The sequence below is a fragment of the Drosophila guanche genome, unplaced genomic scaffold (genome assembly GCF_900245975.1).
Source record: "Drosophila guanche unplaced genomic scaffold, DGUA_6, whole genome shotgun sequence".
Lineage (NCBI taxonomy): Eukaryota > Metazoa > Arthropoda > Insecta > Diptera > Drosophilidae > Drosophila > Drosophila guanche.
The window spans coordinates 3,057,936-3,082,068 of NW_022995746.1; the positions used below are offsets into that span (position 1 = coordinate 3,057,936).

The 24,133-nt window shown below is 46.9% G+C and overlaps 1 protein-coding gene across 10 annotated transcripts in view; it reads left to right on the forward strand.

The window, feature by feature from the left end:
* LOC117581739 (mucin-5AC) overlaps positions 1-24,133 on the forward strand; it is a 33,130-nt gene that overhangs the window by 4,925 nt on the left and 4,072 nt on the right. For 3 of the 10 annotated variants that reach the window (XM_034269123.1, XM_034269121.1, XM_034269124.1), the window contains exons 3-7: positions 14,271-14,836; positions 14,894-15,090; positions 19,035-19,569; positions 19,627-19,673; positions 20,885-23,791. In XM_034269123.1, coding sequence (XP_034125014.1) covers positions 14,271-14,836; positions 14,894-15,090; positions 19,035-19,569; positions 19,627-19,673; positions 20,885-23,791 — 4,252 coding nt within the window. Of the gene's footprint in view, positions 1-14,270; positions 14,837-14,893; positions 15,091-15,367; positions 17,942-19,034; positions 19,570-19,626; positions 19,674-19,917; positions 20,347-20,884; positions 23,792-24,133 lie in introns of all 10 variants that reach the window. The other 7 variants (XM_034269128.1, XM_034269129.1, XM_034269125.1 and 4 more) reach the window with 6 other exon arrangements.

Here is a 24,133-nt window from a genome sequence, read left to right on the forward strand (position 1 = left end):
CTATTTTGGGCGGACACGGATCAATATTTCAAGGTCACTTGTGGATAATGATACACAAGAGTTCGGTAATCTTACATACATACATATGTATGTATGTGCGTCTCCCCCTTATTCATGAATCTCTGCAGGCAGTAACAAGAATGAAAGTAAAAGTGACATTCGCCCCCCCCATCCCTGTTCTCCAGGCATGGGTCGTCCATGCGGCTTGTGGCTTTTTTCATTGTCTCCTTTGTGGGCAGATAAATGAACAAACTGGATTTCGCGCAGATGCTCGATTCAACGACCTTGATGCGACTGCCGTTGCTGTTTTACTTTTGTTGCTTTATGCACGCTTGCTTTGTGGGTTCAAGTCTGAATTAAGGCTCAAGGCTGCCAAGTGTAAAACAGCTGGCCTACTGCTTCCGCTCCAGCTCCGCCTACTCCTCCTACCTCCTCCAATAAGTATGCGCATCGTTTTTCATCTTTAATTCAATTTTTCAAATATTTTGCTGCAATGCATGTGCTGTTCACCTTTCACTTTCACCAGCAGCTGTGGCTGTGGCTGTTGTGCGTATTAGTTAGGCCCGCGTAAAGAGCGATGGCGGCCGACACTGACAATATGTTTGGTGGTGTTAATCGATGAGTGGTTGCATAAGCACATCTGTGTCTCATCTTCATCGTTAGGAGCCACACTTCATTAATTGTTCAGTGTCAAATGCAGGACAGTCGGGCTTCACAGACGATTACGCATGCGTCGCTCGCATCGAAGTCAAAACGAAGCTTTCAACATGCACATCACTGCTCTATTAATCATTGAGAAATATATAAAGCATCGGCTTGCTCTCACAGCTGAAGTTTGCAACGGTTTCAAGCCTGAATGCATATCTATGCTTTTACACACACACACACACACGTTTATGCATTTTGGTCTGCGCGGACCACCCCAAGAGAGCAGAGAGCAGAACAAAGAGGATATCGCAAAAGCGAGAGCGAAGACGCCGCTCAGAGAGCTTTCGGCAATGTCACATTTTGCGTCGGTATTTCCATGCAACTGAAATAAGTCGTAGTTTTATATTAAAGAAATAATTCAATTAAACATTCATTATATGCTAAACATCTATCCAATAAACAATACATTAAATATAAACATCCCACATACAAATGTACATTTACTTTCTGATATGTAGCTTCATTCAAGCATCTCTTTGTTTTTTCTCTTTGCTCTTTGAGAGCAGAGTGCGTGGATGATGCATATTTCTGGTAGTTTTGCCGTTTTGCCATTTTCACCGTTCGACTGGTGCGGTCATTCGGGTTTTTTGCACCACACGCCGTTGCTGCTGATTTGCTGCCTGATGGCAAGGGGGACTGCTACGCCACAATTAAATTTTCAATGTCAGCGGAGGAGGAGGAGGAGGAGGAGAAGGAGAAGTGTTGATGGTGGGAAACGGGATACTCGCTCTCCCAAGCAACTAGTTTCCTATGCAACGGATAGTTTGATGACTTTCCATCGAGTGGGGTGTACTTCTTGATTTTCTTGTCAAATCGATAATTGGTGGTGGAGGAGGCTATTGACTGTCGGTCTGCACATGTTTTTTCATTCCTTTTTAATATACGCTGCCAACCATTCGGCTGGACTTTGGCAGCGGCGACTCATCTAACAGGCTTCCTCCCCATTTAAGCTCGAAACAATAATTAATTTAAATATTCCCCCAATATGCCGGTTTCATCTTGTGTGTTCTTTTGTTTTTTGTTCATTAACTCGTTTAGCTCTGTTCATTATTGCTTTCCAGTCGCAGCTACGTAACGGTATTTTCACGTGCAATGTTTGTTTTGATTAACAGGTTCCACAACTCATTATTGAGAGATCATTGATCATCGATTAATGCTAATTTCCATAGTCAAATATATTTACTTTTTTTGACTGTACAACTCGTGAGTCCAAATAGCTGCAGGTGGGCGCACTCGATTGTTATTTGTTCTAGACATGGTCGCTACCATAAGGCAACTATATAAGGTGGTCTCGTTGGAAACAATTATGGAAACGTGCGGGTGAAAAGTGCGAGTGAAAGGGCTCTCGCTGTAAGTGTGAGGGCAACGACAATGGAGTGTGCTGATTAATCATTTCAAGGCAATTAGAAAAAAACATAATAATTGTTTCAGTAGTCTGTGTTTCATAAATATAAACATTTTGAAAAAATTTGAAAAAACATTTTGTCCGCAACCAACCTTCCGCGTCGAGAATTCCACTGAGAATTGTGAAAAGCAGCGAGTAACTCTGCCACCGACGAGGCCTCCTTATATAGTTGCCACTTATGGTCGCCACTTTAGTTGTGGTTACTCTCGATTCTGTTACACAAAAGTTGACATTTAAGCGGCAGCACTGTTATTTGCATTGTCACACTGCCGCAGCCGCAGCCGCAGCCGCAGCTGGCGCATTGGGGTGTGGTCCGCTCTCAGCGTGGGAAAATGATCGTGTATGCCTGTCGGTTGGATACTCACACAGAGCAGCAATTCAATGTCGTGTATCTCATTTGTCTAGCACTGATTCTGATGAATTTATTACTAGGTGCAAACGCAGTCCCTAGGTGCAAAAACCCACAGGAAAACATGTCCACAGAAGGGTTCGAAGATACAATGGAAAAGATAAAGTGATCATCCCGAGACAGTCGTACGCCTGCGTCTGCGTATAAAATATTTCAATTGTTACTGGCACTTCAAAAAGGCCATAAATTTATGGCGCAGTGGCCCTGGCCAAGGATTGTGTAGGACTTGCTACCAATATACTTTACTTTAGCTGACAGCGGACAGCAGACAGCAGACAAGCAATGCGGATTCCGCAACAGAGTGCCAGCCCGCCTTCTTGTACCTTTTGTGAGATGCTTTTTGGCTGATTGCATGCCAACAATAATTCTGCAGCGTGTCCTACGCTGTGTAATTCACAGATGTGACACCGATAAGCAGCGCGTACATGTGGCACAGAGACTCGTAACTTATGACACTGAAATGCACAGGCAAATTATTTGTTACTTCTTGATTGAAAGCCATAATTTGTTATTCGCCAGCAGGTAAATACCCGATTGTGTTGGCCTTCAAACGGAGCTCATGCCGAACTTCTTGTTACAAAAGTAGCATTTAAAATACGCATAAATTATCGAAAACTCTACGAAACCGGCTAGTGAGCCAACGAACAAATGATATCCGCTTAGACAGTCATTAGTCATTGAGTTATTAAAAGATTTTGGCAAAACTTAACAACAATATGAAGAAATGCCCCACAGTCATGTGAAGTGGGAAGACGTGCCAGTCAGCTCAGACTGAAGCTCAAGTTCAGAGCATAAAATGTAGACCACTTCTGCCAGAAGTCACACAAAAATGTGTCCTCCTCCCTGCACATCTCTGCACACTCACACTCGTCTGCTCGGCGTATGTTTTGGGTTTTTTTGTGTTTGACTTTGCCTTCTGCTTCATAATTGTTGCCTTCGCAGTGCTTGTGTCTTGATTAAGAGCTGTGTTAATGAAGCCTTGTCGCATCGGACGTGAACACACGCAGCCTGAAATGCCACACTGTGCGCCATGAAACTGATTGGGTTAATATATTAAAGTCGTGTTGCTGCTGCTGGAAGGTACGCTGAGAGGTTGTACCTCTCTTTTTAAGAGCTTTAAGGGCTCTCTCAGCGATTCCCTTAACCAGAACCTCCTACAGCGAAACTCCATTTAGTCAATTACGGACACAAGCCTAAAAGCCTTTTCGGGTTTTTGCGAGTCATTTGCGGAATGGCAGCCATCGCTTAGCGTTCAATGTGACATTTAAAACAAAACCTCAGGCTATTATTTGGTTGACTCCTTGACGGTCACGGTCATGGCGAAAGCTTGCCGTTTTGTAATAAGCGATGGTCTAACCAGTCACAAAGCAAACAGCAGTTGATGCAACATCGGGACTCGGCCTGTTTTTCGCCTTTTATTATATTTCACTTTGGTGCACTGCTGCTGTAACTGGTTGCTGGTTGCTGGTTGCTGGTTGCTGGTTGCGTTTTGCTTTTACCTGCCAAACATGTGGCAGCGGTTCAAGTTCAACGACAGGGCTGGTCCATGGCATCAGCGTTAAAGCATTTTAAAACTCTCCAAATGGCTGTGTCTGTGCTTCGTTGGTATTTGATTTCATGTAAATAAACGCTCATCGTTATTTATTTGTTCATTTATAGGCAGCATTTGACAGCAGCGAGCAAAGGTGAGGGTCAGTTATGGCCGCTGGCGAGAGCCATTTTCAATGATGAATTCCGACTTATTCAGTTTAGATCCCTCCGAAATTCTGTTCAGACATGTCACACACCCTAGCAGCGAGCAGCTGGCTTTCTGTAGAACGAATCACATTAGCATATTCAACATTTAAATTGCACCTACAGCCTTGGCATCGTTTCAGCGCACAAAGAGAACAAAGTGCCAAGAAACAAACACACACACAGAATCGAGAACAATCCACCAAGACACATTCTCGAGTCTATGCATATTCAGAAATTAGAACTTTACAATCACGATCTGAACGTATTATTCATTTGCTGCATTTAACTCTACAAATGGCTGGAGGCGCTGACTGGTGGGTGCGTGCTGCAGTGGCAAAACAAAAAGTTGATGGCATTAAGTTGGCACAAGTTTGTTGCCCAAGTCTTTTGTTTTAGTGCCACTCGTGGGGAAGCAGCTGTGTTGCTTTTAATTGGTTCACATTATTCTCTATGCGCCATGCCGCAACACAAGACACTCCCTCGAGCTCCAAGCCTGGGAACTCAAGACACACAAACCAATCGGCCAAAGCTCAGAGCTCACAGTACACAGTCTCTCTGTTGGGTTTTGCTGTTACACTTAATTCAACAAATTAGTGCACCAAAATGCAATTCAATTGCGCCCAAAGGCAGTTGCACAACGCCTAAACGAGTTGTCAGCTCTTTTGGGCGCGCTCTCCGGTGGGCGTTGACTCGCTTTTCAATGTTCTTTCAGTGCCCAGGAATGGCCACTCCAAATGAAATAATTATCCATCCACTCTGCAGCAGCAGCAACCTTTCGATTTTGGGCTTGGGCTTGGCATTCATGTGGAGCGTTTACTGGTCTTAAGGCCTGTAGTTTTAAGTGTCATGACTCATTGGCACTGGACTTTGATACCAATCTCTTTTGTCTGCCGCCACATGAACTTACTTGTTCTGGTTCTCCTTGGACACCTCAAATGGTGGACTACTTTGCCCAAAGGGTGACAACCCAAGCCAAAATGTTACTCAAACTTTGAACTAAAGCAAAGGACCCAACCGGACCGAGTGCTGGTGTCAATTAGCTCCAATAAAAAGCCTATTGTCTTGGCATAATTGTTACTGCTCTTGGTAATTGGTGTTCTCAGTCGCTGTCTTGCACAGCTTATAGCCGACCTCGACGAGCAAACGCCGACGCAGAGAGCCGACTTATAAACCATAATAAGTAGTTATTGTTTCAATTGCTGCAAGTTATTGTTGGTGATCTCTGGCGCAATGTGAACGAGCAGCAGCGGTTGCCTTTTATGGTCAGTCGAGCAAAGGCGTTGTGTGACCCTGAATTGGTTTCTGATTCTGAACGATTCTGAAAGCTACACAAACGCGCTTGAACATTACAAAGTACATTACATACATCCAAGAGTACAGGAGAACAAGTCTCATTAAGATAGCGTATCATTGTGGCATATTATTCGGTTTCGATATTGGGCACACCCAAAATGTGGCATGGAGGCGGCAAGCAGGCGGCAGGCGACAGGCAGGCAGTCCATGCCGCTCACTTTTTGGCTTGGATTCTAATGCCACAAGTCGCCAGCAAGCTCAGTGCGCTGCCTTTGTGCCTTTCTGAATTTGCCACAAGCTCTGAGGCGCCCACAATTACATTCAAGCGAAAAGGCAAACGGTTTTGGCTTGGGTCTGCTGCATTTTTAATTTTTTATGTTTACCAAAAAGAATTGGAAATTAGGAGGATATGCTCGGGCATATTTGTAGTGATAATAACTTGTACGAGCTTTGTTTTAACTTAATCTTTCGAGTGACATGAAACATTCGTTACATTTTTTGTTAGACTTGCTCTGATCTGGCGGGGGCTGGGCTCTGCACTGGGGCCTGGGCTGGGCGTTTGTTTTGCAGTTCCGCAGCAGAGCTGTGGCCTTTGTGCTTTTGTGCTTTTGGCATTTCAGTTAATGGCGTGCAGTAAGCGTGTGCTGATCCGTTTAAGTGCCGCTGAACTCCTGGTCAGCAGGCAAATGAAAGGCATGAATAACGGCTAGCCGCTTGTAGAATTTGCTTGCTTCCCGGCCACATTTATTCACATGCAGCGGGTATCAAAATACTTAATTGAACACAAAATGTGAAACACAAATGTGGAAACACACATGGACGCCAAGCCAAAGTGGCATTCCCATGAGAAACAAACAATGCGAACAGTCTCTGCTTTCCGGGCTGGGTCTGCCCTGCCACGGCCTAGACCGGAGCTGCCGTGCGAATGTGAATTTCAAATTCAAATTGCAAATGTATGCCCTGGCAGTGTAACCGCTGAGGCTGGGAATGTTAATTACAAGCTGCGTTTTAATATCGTGCAGTGGGTGTGCAACGGCCACAAGTCAAACAGTAGACAGAAAGCCAGCCACTGCCGCATTATGATAGTCATGCCAGTGCCGCTTACATCACAACCAAAGCCATCGATTTATGCCTGGCTCCATGGCTTCCATGCACTCCTGGTTGTACGAAAATGCTTCAAAACGTGCTCCGACGAGCGTTTCTGCCTGACTCTGACCTGGCCAAAGACCTTACCCCACGCACTACGCAGCCAACAGTCTCGTCTCAGTTAAGTGTCTCAGCAGTCACGACCAAAATCTCCCTGTGGGTCGACTTAGCTTCAACTTTGCGTTTTTATTATTATTTATTACGACATTGCGACAGTTTAATGTAATTTCTCTTCGAATGCGGAAGATTTCACTTTCCAGTTGCAGTGCACTTTTTCCAGTATTCAGATTGAGGAGCGAATGATGTTTCTGCACAACTTACTAATTCCAGCAAATTGCAGACATAGAATCCATCAGCAGCTGGCATTCATCGAGCAGCGGCCTAATGTGCGACATGAGCGATGGAGTGCCAACAGACAACAGCATGACAAGCCATAAAGCTGCAAGCTGGTAAGCTGGTAACTCTTGGTATTTGATGGATGGCAAACCGCAAAAGTGCAATTACCAACTCACAATGCGAGATGCAGGGGCGTCGTCCTACCGTTTCGATTGGCAGCAGCGCGAAAATGCATATTGGCTAATTATTTTAGCCACCCGAAAGTAGCAGAAGCCGTGAAAAGCGGAAGTGACAATTCGCGGCAGACAATGCAGCGGAAATTGTGAATTAAGTAAGGAAAGTTGAATGCATTTTTGATAAGGTATTTTGATGGAGCCTTTTTTCAAGCCTTCTATTTTCGTTCCATAAATCTCGTGTTAAATCTGCAGCACGTTTCATTCGAGAGAAGTGTGCCACAGCCACACTGAGGGAATGTAAAACTGTAGACACGAAGCACAAAAAAAAAACGTACAACCGTTGCCCTGGCAACAAAGATTTCCGGCACTATCAACTTGTTGCAATGCAGACTGTTACGGCTGTGGTTTGGTCTGGTCTGGTCTGGTCATTGTTGCAATGTCTGATGTTGCCCTGGTGCTTATCAAAATCATTTAAATGAAAGTGAAAGGAAAATTGCTATTGCCACTAAGCTTTTATGACTGCCCGTCAGCCTCAAATTTGTCGCTGGCCTGTCCAATGCAAGTGCTTGGGCTTACGTGTGTGAGTATGTCTTTTGGCCGATCATTAAAGCCTAACTAGTTTACCGTTAGTTTTTGATTAAATATTTGTATTTATGTGGGTACTTTCAGACAGCCATGGCACGGCTTGAGGCTTAGCTATAACAAATATGATATAGTGCAAAAGAAAAATGTGTTTTAACGTATCAATAATGTATGCACATAAAACAATCTGCAGTAAAATGCAGCACAAAGCATTTGCTTGTCTCTGGGGTCAACTATTACACGATTCGCTTGTTAGCGGCAATAGACAGACACGAGTACCTTGACCTGTGTGCATGTGTGCTACGGGTACGATGATGCCAATGGGGCAGATGTACTCTTACTCGTTTGCACTCCGCGGGGCGAGTGGGGCGTTTTCCTTTCAAATTGAATTGAACGCTCAGATGGTAAACGGTAAACAGCCAAACAAACTGCAGGCCGCTGAAGCAGAAATTGTTTACTGTATGCAAATACGTTGCTGGCTTACGGTTATCCACACACTTTGTAAGTGTGTTTCCTTCGCGTTGTCTATTTTTGATGTTCCGCGAAATTTACGGTTTGTTGCTTTTGCAATTTGTTACTGCCATCGCCCACTACTTTGTTTTCCTCTCTCTCATCTCTGCTGGGTCGTCGCTGCCTGGGGATAGACCATGACCTTCGCTGGTATGAGGTTGGTTGGGAGGTTAGGCTGTCTTCATCTTTTCATCTGCGCTGGCTGATGCTGCGTTGCCGCGGTCAAGGCAAACTTAAAATGAGTATTTTGGTGGGTACATACATATATATGGGTATGTGTTGGATCGTAATATTGTTTGCAGTGTATTTTTGGTTATGCACCACCAAATTGCTTGCAGTCTTCACTTTCTTTGTCTTCTTTGCACTTTACCGTTGGCCACTGCTTGTGTTGTTGTTAGTGTTTGAGAGAGCGAGCGCAGGGAGAGCGTTCAGGATGATGTTCAGGAACAGATCAAAAGGGAGATGGCAATTAGAGATCTGCAGAAAGCTGCTTGGGTAGAAAGAGATAGAGAGAGATTTGAATATAGAGAGAGCTACAAGCTGTACACAGTGAGGGTCTGAAAGGGTTGGTTCTCGATGCTCTCAGAACAGGTGTGTAACGGAACAGTTGCTCGCAGGGGAATTCTGCCAACTGTGGGAATTCTGAAATGGACAACAACGAAAGCGTGAACAAAGCATATATTACAAATTAAATACCCCTCTCAGCTCTCATTGGTTAACATGCTGCATTTGTGGCCACCGGAAAGATATTTGAAATGTAGCGTGGAGATCTGTGACGAAAACAAGCTGTAGCACATTAGCAGCAGATCGTTCTCAAGCCAAAAACAGTGTCGTATTTGTGGAGCAAATTGCGCTTTTTGCCTCAGTTAGCTGCATTCTCCCTGTTACCGTTCCCAGCAGAGCCAGAGCCCAGACCCGAGACAATCTCTATCTAGAGTCTACTGACTGTCACCGCCCAGACGTTGGCCAGCGGCTGCGCCTATTGCAAATGTATTGGCAATTGTGAATGCGACACACGAAGCGCGAACGTTGCTTAGCACATAAACTCGAGTAGTTGCAGTTGCAGTAGCCACCAGCGACTGTCCGGCTGGCCAAGTCGATTCACAACTAAGCGAAAGTGATCGATTTTGCAGTAGGCGTGGCTCTGAGTGGGCCTTGCGCCACAATGTGGCGTTGTCGTTGGCGGCGGCTGTACGTCGTCTCGTGGTCTAGTTGCTGCCACTAGCAACACAAAAAAAAAGATCTCAGATACTAGCTGCAACTCGAAGAAACTGCTGCTGCTGCTATGAATGGCTTGTTGTGTGCCGCGCCGTGCTGCAGTGTGTCTGTCGGTTATGCAACATTCTCGGTTTGACCCACTTTCCCGATCGCTGAAGTTTTTCTTGAGTTTGTTGCTGGGCAGCATTCACTTTAGGCAACTTAAATGCAAATATAGTTTATGCCCGTAGACTGCTGGCAAAACCTGGAACAATATTGAGACATATTGAGGAACAAACTAAAGGAATTCCTTAGTCACAGGCCCCACCAACGGTTCCTGCACCAATTGCAAACACACACAACGGGTGAGCACCCGTGCAAGTAAATTTTGTGTAAATTATTTGAAAGTTTGCTGCCAATTAACATTTTGAAAAGTTGCCCGAATGTTGATCAAATCGTGTGCCACAAGTGTCATATTGCCAGTCATAACGAGAGAGCAAAACTGGCGTGCTGCTGTGCTGCTGTGCTGCTGTGCTGCTGCGTGCCCCGACAGTCAAGTTACAGGTGGCTACTGAGGGGATGGATCATGGGGCATGCTTCAGCTCTATTCCGCTGTGTTGCCTTTTTTGGCAGAGTTGCACTTTGCGCAACATTTATGACAGAATGCTGAACTAATTGAACAATTTGCACAAACACCACTAGAAATGATTCTGTGAATGCTTTCTATCCATAGCTTAATCTCCAGTCTCGCCCCTGGCTGAACATTCTCCTGCAAATAGTTGAAAGAAAAAGCGAAAAACCAGTGCACCATTGTACACTCGATTGTGTGTGTGTGTGTGTGTGTGTTATACATTGTGCACAAAGCCAGTCGATAGTCATGTTGCATAATAGCCAAAAAGCTTTGCGAGCCACAGAGCTCTACTTAGTATTTGAATGTGGCCGACGGCTTTGAAAAGGAAAGCAATCGGGCAAGAGGTACCGAGATACGATCCATGGGGGCACAAGGCATGAGGCATGAGGCAAGAGTAAGCGCTGCATATTTCCTGTTTTGTGGTACACACAAAAATAGGTTCACTACTGCTACTGCTGCTGCTTATTTCATTTTTGATTTCTTTGCTAAGCAAATCTGTTTCCCCGCAAATCTGTCATGCCGCTGAGCGTTGAAATTCGAAATTGGTTCATTTTGATTGCACGAAGAGCTCTAACAAAGCCCTCAGTTATGGGCGCCTTCCGTTTGCGAACAGCACAGAAATCTCTTGATAATAACTAAATAAAACTTGAACTAAGATGGGAAGCAATAAAGGCAGTTATGGAGTAGCCAAAAGAGAAGTAGAACCAAACAGTTTCCTATCCACTATCCATGACTGCGATCCAGAGCTTAGTGCCAGGAAAAGCCAGCTGCTGCTTCGACTGAAAACTGATGCCACTTCTGTGGGCTTCCTCCTGCGCGTGCACATGCAAAGCGAAATGGAATGGGTTTGGTTTGTTTGCTTGTGGCTGGTCAGCTGGGAAATGTTTCGTAATAGAAGAAAAGTTGGAGTGGGGCAATTGGAGCAGTCGCCTTTGGCTTAAGGCTCAAATCCCAGCTGAATGATTTATTTTTGCCGCGATGAGCGTGCGTTTACCGCACCCGAATATCAGCGAAAGACTTAGGCAACGAACTTGTTAGCTGCCTGCTGGCCACGTTTAATTAAAAGTTCAAAGCGGGCACGCGAACAAATAAATTGAGACATGAATTGAGGCGGCAGTTGCAGTTTTACTCTTGCTTTATTCTTGCCTTCCTGTCGACCGATTTGTATAGGGTCAGAAGGCTCATTACGTTAGCCATAAAACGGTTTTCGAGGCTGCCACCAAATGAGGTGGCAATTAGTGCAATTTTTCGCGCCATTTGTCTACATTTGGCCATGCTATTGGCGGTTGCCAACATTTATGGCTGCAAATAAGTCAGAGGCAGTGTTGAAATGCCAAATCGCCGCCGCCAACTTATGGATTAAAGACCATACAGCTCTGACGCATCGACAGGGGACAGGGGACAGGGGAGCATTGGACCTAGAGGAGCATCTGTCGAGGGAGACACTAAATAAATGGCGCTTTACATAAATTAACGCCTTGTGCACGGAAACGCTCAATCAACACAAACAATCGAGTGATATACGACATACAGCGTGGATTCTCATGGTTTGAACTCTTTGCCAGCAGCAGCACCGGGCAGGCAGGCTCACTTATAAATATTCAACGACAATCTTATTGATTTGAAATGCTCAACATCTTTTTTAAGCAGCGGCATTCAAATAAAATTGATAATAAAATGCCACACGCTGATCTTCAGCAAGTTTTTACAGACCAAACGGCAGGCAGTCGGACTTGTGTCGCTGAGGTACGTGACACCCGATAGCCAGGTGTTTTATGGCACTGCTCTCAGCTGCTCATCAAGGGGTGCCGTGCCTATGGCACAAAAGCTGCGCCACGCTGCTCAGTTCATCATAGCTTTATGAGCTTTATGAGCTTTATTAGCTTTCAAAGCCAAACAAACCCAATCAGGCTTTGCGCCTTAGCTTTGACTTTGCTTTGTACAGAAAAACAATCAGAAGTGCGGCTTGCTGGCTGCCTAATACAAATTTCAGCCGATGGGCAGCTCTAGGCTCTTGCATGGCCAATGGCCGTTGCCAATTGATTTGCTTTCGTTGTGCGCCACCGACGTTGTGTGTCGTGTATGTCATTCAAATCATTCACACGGTTTCTGTAGCACTTACACTTGCGAATAGTCGGACTGCCGCGCGTTAATTACACAATTGTGGAGCGTGCCGTGTCTTCTGCATGCTAAGTAGCTGATGTCTAGAAGCCTTGACACCATTTTGTGTTTACTTTGCGAATATTAGATCACAGTTGCGCTCTGCAACTGAATGAAGCAGTTAGGCGCTGTCATGCAGAAGGGACGGGAGAAGGCCTCCTAAAAGTGAATGTCAAAAGTTTTAGGGAAAGGCTGGGTTTGTCCGTGTTGCGCATTCAATTTAACGTACCTCTTGTGCCCATGGATACGTGGGTAGAACCAGCACCATCAAGCTATAAGCCCTCTTATAGTGCAGAGTTTCTTATAGTTCACAACACAATGGCGTGTGTCTGGCAAAGCGGATTATGCAGTTCTGAATTTGTGCATTTTCTGGCAGCTTTCGATTGAATGGCTCGTGGCAAGCTTGCTCAATTTATTAGTTATCGCACAGTCATAAAGCAAAGACTAATAAAAGCAGAAAACCAGTTGAATTGAAGCCTTACTTCAATGTAAGTGCTGTAAGCGCGGAGCAGCCAGGCTGCAATTGAATTCAAATTGGACCTCAATTGTTCAGCGTAATCAGTTTTATATGCAGTTTGTATGGGGGGTTTTTGGTACTCATTCTGCCTTGAGTCTTGATCACATTGCGATTTGAGGTCAGCTCTGACTTTTGGGTGCAGTTACCTTTTCTTAAGCATAAACCCCAGATTATAACGGCACGTTTTTAAAATTAAAAGTTTGTTTTTTGCCAGCGGAATTGTCACCACTTGATGGCTGATTCAGCGGCGACCGATTTGGATCGCTGTTACGGCTTAAGTCTTTGCGCTTGGGGATGCTGGCAGTCTGCTATAATGGCCACATATTACGGTTGTTATGCAACCACATGTACCGTTCTTTTGCCTGCTATCACATGTGGGTTGTCGCTGCTCAATTAACATTCCGGCGTCGCCGGCGCGCCACAAAGATACAAATAAAACCATTGAGCTCCGTCTGCAAAGCGCTTGTTCGAGGGGAATAAACTTTAAATGAGTTTCGAGTATACATATACATATATGTATGTGTGCATGTACTCCCACAGGTTGACTACCATATTCAAAGGGCGTGAAGCCGAATCAGAACTAATACAATTCTGAGACACAACTTTTATCCCAATCAAGATCAATCTGGTCATAAGTCGAGCGCTATGAATGGACTATCCAGATTTCCTGTTTGATTTATTGAACACCACATTGAGCCACTCATTTTATGTTTATTATTTAAAAGAATATACAAGCTTCATGTTGTTCAAGTGGCATTTTGTTAAATTTAGAAGGTCAACGGCACCAACAAAAAACTCTGCAACATCACACACATCGACAAATAAAAACGTGACAGGCCTTTATGCAGTTTCGGCGATATACTCAAAGAAGCGCAACTGCAATAACAGCGCTGCTGCTGCTGCTGCTGCTGCTGCCACTGTTGACCCCTTTATGTACGTTGCGGCTGCTGCTGATGCCAAGAATGCGACACCGGCGCTGCTTTAACTGTCACAGCAACGAACAGATATGTACATATATTTTGGCCCGATTAAAGTTTGTTTTCAGTTGTGTCGGATCCTAATATTGTTTGCCGCGTATCCCTGGTTATTCACTACGAAATTGCTTGCAGTCTTCACTTTCTTTGTCTTCTTTGCACTTTACCGTTTGTTATTGGTCACTGCTTATACCATCGCCATGCACTCACCGTTTGGTCCCCTGTTTGTCTCATAGCAGTGTTGTTGTTGTTAGTGTTTGGGAGAGCGAGCGCAGGGAGAGCGATGATGTTCAATGACAGCACAAAAGGGAGACGGTAATTAGAGAACATCGAGCGAGCGAGAGAGAGAGGGAGAACCGAAAGAGCGTTACAGGCTGCGAGTCTGAAAGGCATGGTTCTAAATGCTCTCATAAAAGATGTGCAATATAATAAAAGCATCTTTATTATTAAATAATATTAATTTAAAATCTCTTTACATTGCATTTGCAGGACCCACAGAAGCTCAAGGCAAACGCTCCTCACGCATCACCAGCTCTCGCAGCTTTGGCACCAACGTCAAGTCCACAAGCTCCAATGGCCTCAGCTTCGACTGCCCCGAGGAGTTCGGCTACTATCCGCACCCCACGGACTGCACACAGTACTACGTGTGTGTGTTCGGTGGGGCACTACTTGAGAGCTGCACCGGCGGCCTTATGTACTCGCACGAACTACAGACCTGTGACTGGCCACGGAACGTGGGCTGCGAGTTGGTGGACACTTCCACGGAGCGCGGCCCGGCACGTGGCCAGAGCCAGACGCAGCAGCAGCAGCAGCAGCATCATCAGCAGCATGTTCCTAGCCGTGTGCGCTTTGGATCCGCTTTTAGCAGTCCAGGTGGCGCCCCAAAGGCACCCACAGTGGCGCCGCAGTACCATCGCTCACCGCCACAGGTCATACAGGCTCAAGTCCACAATATTCCCCCACCTCCACCAGAGCTGCGCGTTCCACCCAATCCGGTGGTCACGTCGCGGGGTCAGCCAAAGCCACTGCTGGACGCACAAGAGGACATAGCGAAGGTTAGTTGTCAATGGTGACTCCATAAAATAGAAATTCCATGTTCAATCCTTGCATAGCTGTATGCCGAGGCGCAGGAAACACTGCCACCCGCGGAGGAGGAGGAGTCCGATCGTCAGCAGCGGGTGTATCGCGGCCAGCCAAGCACCGTTAGCCAGGTACAACGGGATCGCGATGGCATCATCCATCAGGCAAGCATTAATGCCATACCCCAGAGCGGAAAGCTTAGCTCGTACGCCTTCGGAACAGCCTACAGGTAAGCGATTGTCATCACGGCCAGCAAGCTTGAGTGTCTCATCAACTTTCCTCGTTGCTTCTTTAACTGAATTGAATTGGTTCTACATTGATGCAACTCACTCCACTTTACTGAAGCTAAAATTGATTCAAAATTCTCCGCAACTCATCGTATTACATGATCTTTTCTCTCATACCATGCATTATCTGCACTATCTCTATATATATCTTGCTACCACCGACCAAAATCCGAACGACCGAACCGCTTTTGGCCAACAAAAAAAACTGTACGCAAACAGCGAAAGCTTGAACGACGAACAAACGCTCGAATACGAACTGTCACATAACGGACTCGAGGCACGACCGCGAAAACGACGAGAACTCACGAGGCAGACAGAAACGGAAACAACAGCAGAAAGAGAACCCAAAGTGCAAACTGAAATGCCCAACGATTCGAATACGTCGAGCGAAGTTATGGAAACTGAAAGTCCCAGCAGCAGCACGCTGCCCGGCAATGACAGTGAATCCAATAACTCAGAGGAGCACTACGACGAGGTGGCTCCTGCCGAAGAGAAGCTACAAAAGTACTCCTCAAAGATAAGCCAGCGAAGGGAAACGACAGCAAATGCAGTAATGGAATTTGACTACGCCGGTGATGAAGCTGCTGAAGACGAGGACGAGCACCCGGAGGAAACAGATGCGGCAACAGGGGAATCCAAAAGACGCCCGCGTCAACTACGCCCACTCACGCACACCTCTGCCAAATGGCCGGCACAGAACTATCGGGAAATTGACAATCACGGCTACCATCAGCACCAAACTGGCCAGAGCTATAGCTTTGGTAACTTCAATCCGTATCTGACGCCACCAGCCAGTCCCGCGCAGACTCCGCAGCCGTATGGCAATCACAACTACAACAAAGTAAACGCCGGCTATCCCGCTCAGGCTTATCTACACCAGCAACAGCAGATTTCCACAGCAAACCAACAAAAGCCAAAGGTGGTGTACACCGGCTACAATCTATCGCTGCCGCCACCCCCGTTGGAGGATGACTTTCGCCCGATTGCGGGTAACTACTTCGGAGCGGCAAGCAATCCACGATTACCCCAGCAAAACCTCCAACCACAGCACTCGGGCAGCGGAGTAGATCTGCTACCATATTTACTACAGCAGCTGAAGGAACTAAAGGAACGTCGCAAGAATATACAAGCGGAAAACTTTGCCTATTTTCATTTGGACAATCAGCCAGTAACACCCGCCACTGCCAGCGCACCCGCTCCCAGCTCCTCACACGCCACAACCACAGCACAAACGCCGTTCGCGTACTACTCCCACTCGCACCTACCAGGCGACTCGTCCAAGCCCACACAACAGGTGACACCCGCACCCAAAGGACAGTACAGCACCATGGGAGGTTTTTACAATAATCAGAGTCCAGATCAGGGGCAATACAACCCGAACTATCCCGGTAAGCTGGTCTCCCAGTACAGCATTGGCAGCACCACGGAGAGCAACTATTTTCAGTATAATGTTATAGCGAATCAGAAGATGAAAGGCGTCTACAGCACAGCCAAACCGAATCAATTAGGACAAGTGGCGGTCAAAGTGCGACCCCCAGTCACACCGCAGCAGGTCACGCAGAGCATCAACATTGTGTCGGCGCCCAATCTGGCCTACAGCAGGCCCAACACAGCTCAGCAACAGGTGCCATTCCGTGACTTTTCGCACCTGCCCGTAGGCATAAGCTACACGGACAACAGCACCCTGCCAGAATCATATCAGACTTTTACAAAGTCAATCACTTCCACAGGGGCACCGGAGACCACAACTACCAAGCCCAAACTGACAAACTTTCAATTCAATATCCATGAGTTCATGGCTAACCTAAAGTCTAGCGATCTGGCAAGTGTCAATCCAGCCATAAACCCATTGATTAAGTACTTCAAGCAGTTGAACAGCGATGTCCAGCGACGTCCAGTTGCCCCTTCCAGCACGACGACAATCCCAATTCCCACCACAACTCCCAGTACTTCTCCACCTAAAGCACGGCTAAGAGAAAAGCCAACCATTACAACCACTTCGAGACCGCTCAAGGGCTACGAAAGCTTTATCAAGGGCATACAAAATCAAATCAACAAACAGACCTCGAGCCAGAGTGCAGCACCGCCCACAAAATCCCCAACAACTCAGCGAGTAAGACCCACATCAAGGACCAGCAGCAGCAGCACCACAACGACTACTGAAAGCGTCGACTACTACGACGAGGACTACGAGGAAGATGATGATATACTGCCACCTTCACGCTTGCCACCATATATGCCCATGTCCGAGACAATGGCACCACCACGCCCGCAACTGGCAGCCACGACAGCGCCAGTGACTGGGTTGCCAGTACGCAACAACTTCCAGACTGGATTCATGGAAGCCACCACCACACGACGTCCGTTCCCAAACTTTGCGCAGCTTAACAGCAGGCCCAGTACGGAGACTGGCACTGGAGTGCCGTCATTCATCAACTTCCCCAGCGACATATTCCAGGAACTAAAGCAACGTCTGCCACAGTCGACAACACCCACGTCAGCGGCTTCCACTACGCAGAGCACGCGTTCCAGCTCCACGACAGCATCCACATCAACATCCACACGGATGCGGTACACAACGCGTCCACGCACTAGAGGACAGCAAAAGTGGATGACGATGGCACCAGCTGCAGCTGCAGCCAAGGGAGTCGAGAACAACAACAAGCGGGCGAAAAATGAAAGTAATTCAATGTCCGGCTACTATTCCGGCAAGCAAAGCCACAGCAGCTTAGGTGGCCTCCAATTGAACTCTGTGCACATCAGCGGCTCAGACTCAGGCGGGGACAGACACAGGTAGCTATACTGAGTTCCAGCTGAGTTCAGAACAGAACTTTTGTGCCGCTACACAAATACACAAGAAATACCCGTATATAACTACAACAACAAAAAATACAAAAGATAAATGTACATAAATATACGCCCGTCTTGCGACATTACTGTTTAAACGACCCATTACTAAACGATCTTAACGGATTGAGCCCGCACCTACCAAAGTTGTACAGTTGACTAAAACAAAAATTGTTCTTGGACATTGGCTACACTAACATTTAATCAAAGACAATATAATACTAAGATGATTCCACGCCCATACATTTTCCATGCATGTGCAAGCATTCGAAGTTCGATGTTCTTAAATATTCTCTGTTCAGCTGAGCAGCGCTGGCGCAGCAGTGTTAACAGCACAATTTAACAGTTTGTTTCTGCCCACGCCAACAGCCTGTGGCTCACCAGTCTAATATGTTGTTAGTGCACCCGTCTACTGTGATGTTAGTGCACCCGTCTACAGTGCTGTTAGTGCACCTGTCTACAGTGCTGTTAGCGCTCTCCGACAGCGCTCTGAGAGTGGGCTCGCGCTCGCTCTCACAATTGCTACGGTTCGCGAGCGCCTTTGCTTGCAAGCTTCAGCTTCCTATTTCCAACCTCGCACAGTCAGCCGCTCCCATAGTGAAACTATTAAGAAGGTGAACTCTTCAGCGCTTCGGCCTTTTCTAGCGCTTGTCTCTCTGTGCGAGATGAATTAAGTTGTGTAATTAAGTTGTCCTTCATCATCTTACCATTAAATTGTCTTTGCCCTAACCCTAATCTTAATCTTAACCTTGACTTTATGCTCTAACCTCATTCTGTGCTCATTTTTCCATTGTTTCCCCTTTTACCCTGCCATGCTCATGCTCATTATTATATTTATATCAAATTGAATTACTTTTTGATGTCGTTTTACATTTCTCTTCCCCTGTTTTACGTACGTAAACACAATCATTAACTCTACATAAACACACACAATATTTGTTTACCTTACGTTTCCACTTGTGCATTTTGGCCAATGTAAATAATCTGCGCCAATCACTTCACCAACAACAACCAAAAAAAACTTCAACAACGTGTACAGAGTTGAGTCATCTTCACCGTCATCGCTGGGGGGGGCGCCAACGCCCAATGCTAATATCTTTGTACAGCCCACGCCACAAGCCCCATCTCCACAGCTAGAATCGAATCGTAACTACTATAATGCATCCATATTTAATCACGGGGGCGGCTACCAACAATCACGGCAACAGCAGCAGCAACAGCAACAACAACAGCAACAGCTACAGCCAACACCATTCCAACAATCGTCACAGCGCGAGCAGCAGGCACAAGCCCTACCAAATCCCTATGATTCATCATATTATTCTGTTTACGACGATGATATCGATTTATATAGGGACATTGAGTATCAGCAACAACAGCAGCAGCAAGACCATCAGCAACAGCAACAGCAACAACAACAATATCATCCACCAGCTGTGCGCCATCAACAGACACAATCCACATACCGGCCATTGGAGCAATCGGCCACACCGACGCCACCACAGAAGCCGCTGTACAGCAACCAACCGACGTTGACCTACAGCACGGACTACGATGAGGATATTAATGCACAGGTAGGAGAAATAAAAAAAACAAAATGTAAACAAAAACTAACTTAAAACTATTTGTAGATCGAGCAAGATAATGTGTACGATCAGCCGACACGTTCGCCCCAAAGGTAAGTCCCAATCCAGCACCCTGTCAGCCCCTCAATCTGGGAGCAGAATCGTGACAGCAAACAGTCCAGAAAGTGCAGACAATTTTACTGCACGGGGGAGTCATTTGTAGTTCCCAAGCCCAGCCCGAACGCACCACAGTTAGCATTATGGCCTAGAAATTATTCCCACACACACTCCAACAACACACACAAAACATAAAAATTGACACACACAAACCCACAATACATTTATCTACCGGAACAGGCCGGCACAGGTGGCCATCCAAAGACTGGACGCGCGGCCAACAACCACAAAGACGCCGCCCACACGTGCCGATGTACGTCACTACTATGACACGATTACCACACAAAATACGCGCAACGGAGAATCCGATTACAGTTACTCCAGCTCCGGAGAGTACACAGAGGACTACGAGCAGAGCGAGCGCAAGCCCGTCACGGATACGAGGGATGACTATGAATTGATTGCCAATGTTGTGGGGCACAAAAAAGTAAAAGCTACAACGCTGCCACCTACCCCAAGAGGGCAGCACATAAAAGTTACACCAGCAACTAGTTGGAGTACGCCCAAGAGTTCCACAACAACAACAACAACCAGTTCTACAACAACCACAACAACACCACCAACAACAACGACAACAACATCCACCACAACAACACCAAAACCCCAAAGGTATTTCGTTAGTCCCATTGCTAGACAAGTTAGCAGACAGACAGCTCCATTTCCACACGATTTTAGCATCCGTTCTGCAGTTTTGAGTTTGCTTTTAAAGGAAATAGTTTCTAAGTTCTCATAGCCATCACACACACACACACACACACGAAAAGCTTGCAAAATCGGCTCACAACACACACACACACACTCTGCAGAACATTTATCTGCCAAAGCTGCTCCCGAAATCGGGAGACATCCTCCACTGCTGGCTGTGTCTCTCTCTCGCTCTCTGGCTCTCTGATCTTTATGTTTTTCTGTTGTAATGTGATTAAAATGCGTTCTCATATTCATTGCATGTTTATACCATAAGATAATGCATGAGCATGAATTTATAGATAATATTGCAGAATCCATTACCAGTCGAGGATGAAAAGTGAAATTCTGAGAACCGAAAAGGATAGGGAGTCGATGTCGATCGATAATGTTAGGGTTTCGCATAGCAACTAAGTTACTAACTTATGTGATTACTTATTACAACTACACGTCTCTTCAACAGCTCGAAAGCGCATGCAAATAAAATCTATAAGCAACAAGCTATAAACAAATCAAAGACAAAGACAACAACAAACACTACACAGCCACCAACGACCACCACCAGCACCACAACAATATCTCCTCCAACATACCATCCTTCGACTTATAGCTCCAATCCCTTTCTCAAATCGAAGCTCCACAGCCTGGCCAAGTCGCTGGTTAGCTTTGTGGCCAACAGCCACACTCCAGATAAATTCCATAATCAACATTCAGTTCAGAACCAGAACCATAACCAGACCCACTCCCAACTCCAACTGCAAACTCATGTTTATCCCTCAGTTGCTCAACCCACGACCACGACGCAAGGGCCTCTGGTGGTGGACAGTTCCAGCAGTCAGTTGGAAAATTCGGAAACCGTCTTCGATGAGAGTCAGAATGTCCACGTGCAGACGGCCGAGGCACCGAGCAGTCGCTCCTTTGAGACCAGCACCTCGCCCAAGTTTCTAGATTTCATTAACAGCGCCGCTTACGGCACAAGTCCGCGCGGCAATCTGCTGCACGCGGTGCCAAATAAGCCCGTGAAGACGAGCTACCAGCAGTTGCATAAACAATTGCCATTTAGGGGCGCGGAAGGTGCGTATCAGAGCTACATCACATCCGATGTGGAACCGCAGAGCTTTAGGGCTCCTGCGAGCGAGGCGGTATCCTCCATTGAGCTATTGGACAGCTCAAGCACCACACCCGGCACGACGCTCAGTAAAGCTCTTCAATATAGCCTGCAGCGTGGATCGTATGGGTTTAGCCTGCGCGCTGAGGATGCCACTGATCTGCCAGCAAGTACTTCTACGAGCACAACTACAGTTCCATCTACCAAGCCCAGCGATGTGGATATTGTGCCCACAACCTATGCGCCACCTCTGCGCATTTGGCGCAATGGACGACCCACCATTCAAGCTTATACCAAGGCAAGCAGCACGACAGCAGCAACCACTGCAACAGCTGACAGCTGGAGCGATAGTGTGGAGTCCAGCAGCACTCTAAGAAGCACCTCAACAACGCCAAAGTCTCAGGGCATGCCAAGCACCGAGCGGTACATATCCCCAGGACAACGCAGCACCAATCGCGCCAATCACTTTAAGGATAACCTAAACCGCGCCACTGCCAATCCCGCCATGCGTTTCGTTTCCCCCTACAAGAGTCTGGAGAATCTGCTGCAGGAGGAGCGTCAGCACTCGAACATGATGCTGCGCACGACAGCCAGACCGCGTTACACAAACTCCCCAGCCTCACCGCCATTCCTGCAGACCACACAGAAACCGCCCAAGAATCTGTTTGTGGCGGGTTTAGGCCCCAAGAATATCAGCGCGGATGTGCTGGCCACCATGGCCACGGGAAATGTGCGAAACTTTAGCATCAGCGATGCCATCTTGAGCACCTTTAGTCCGCAGAGAACGGTGTCAAGTATGCTGCGCAGCACCACCAAGGCAGCTCCAACGACGACAACCCCAACGACAACCACAACTCCAGCCACGACCATGTCCACGGTGGTAGCTTCATCGCCCTTACGTGTCTCCCAGGCTCCAGTGCGTCCTCGTGGTCGATCTCGCTACACAGTGGCCACACTTGACAATTTAGCGGAGAGCGTGGACGAGCCCACGACCTATGCACCCCGGCTAAGGCTACCCAGCAGCAACTTTGAGGCCAATCAGTACACTAAACGTGTCCGCATAGCCGCCAAACTGCGCTCGTCTTCCGCCGAATCCACATTGCAGCCACACGCAAAGTACGAGTCATACAAGGCGGCCATACAGGCCAAGGACTCAAACAATTTTGCCACACAAAATGTAACAGCAAAGCACGTAAAGTTGTTCAAACGCAAACAAATAGAAAATGAGGCCAGCGTATCGGATGGTCCGCGAGCCGAGGCATTGATTGGCCATCAGCAAGTAGAAGTGAGGAGGCACCAAAATAGCATCGAAGAAATGGGAACAGCAACGGCATCCAGCTCCACGGAGCATGTGGTGACCATAACAGATCGTCCAACTGTCAAGTTTCTCTACTCCAACAAATATCGCCAGCAAACGGCGGAGAGTACTTTGGCGGATAGTCTCCAGAATGCTGGCTACCTAACCACCGGCAATGGGCGGGTCCAAAAGTTTCGTGCTGTGAATGTTCTGGAGCAACTGAAGCAGTTTCTCGCTGGCAGCGATAGCAACAGCAACAGCAACAGCAACAGCGATGAGAGTGGCACCTCCCGATTCGTTGATGAATATTCGCTGCCGGAAATAAAGGCAGCCGTTGATGAAATTAAGCAACTTTATGTGCCCACGGGGCGTACGACGATTACAACCACAACGACTACGCTGCGTCCCAGCACCACGCCCATTGCGTCTCCCAGTATACGCCCCACTTTGGGAGCAAGCCAATCCAAAGCTTATTCCTATTCCTCCGCCACTTTTAGCACCGAACCCACCAACCCAACTCCAACTGCAGTTAGATATTCCCCTAGCACCACCACCACCACTCCCGATTTTAGTAATCCCTCAACAACCTCAACAACAGTTTCACCAACAACTGCTACTGCTACAGACACACCCTCCTACTCCTCCTCCTCCTCCTCCTCCTCCTCCACGTTTGCAATGCCAACTGCGCGCGCCTCGAGGGTGAACAATGTCATAAGATCATCGATAGCCGCTGCTGCCGCCCAATCGTCCAGCTCAGGCTCCTCCACTACCTCCACCTCCTCCACAGCGGCTGCTAAAGCAAATAAGTTCCAATTTGGATTCTCACCCAACACTAAGAACCAACAGCAGCAGCAGCAGCAGCAGCAGCAGCAGCACAACAGCAACAACAATGCCGCCGCAGCAGCAGCGTCTGTAAAGTGCTCTGATAGCACATTGAGCGCCAAATGCAACGAAATTCCCTCAAGGTATAGATACTCGTACCCGATTGCTACCTTAGTTCAGTCGATCATCACTCTCTCTCTCTCTCTCTCTCTCTACCTATATCTTACCCATAGCTCTCTATTCTCTCTATTAGATTCACAGTAATTTCGTTTTTTGAACACCAAACCAAAACCCCTTCACACTGTACTGTACCGAACCAACAACACTGTACTGTGCTGAACAGCAACAACTGCAGCCCGTTGGGATGTTCTAAAGCTTTCTCTAGTCTCTCATTACCCCCTCACCCACCCAAACGTACACCCAATCCTCTAATATCTCCTCTATTCGTACTTGGTTGATGTTGAATGTTGACCATTTCCACTTAG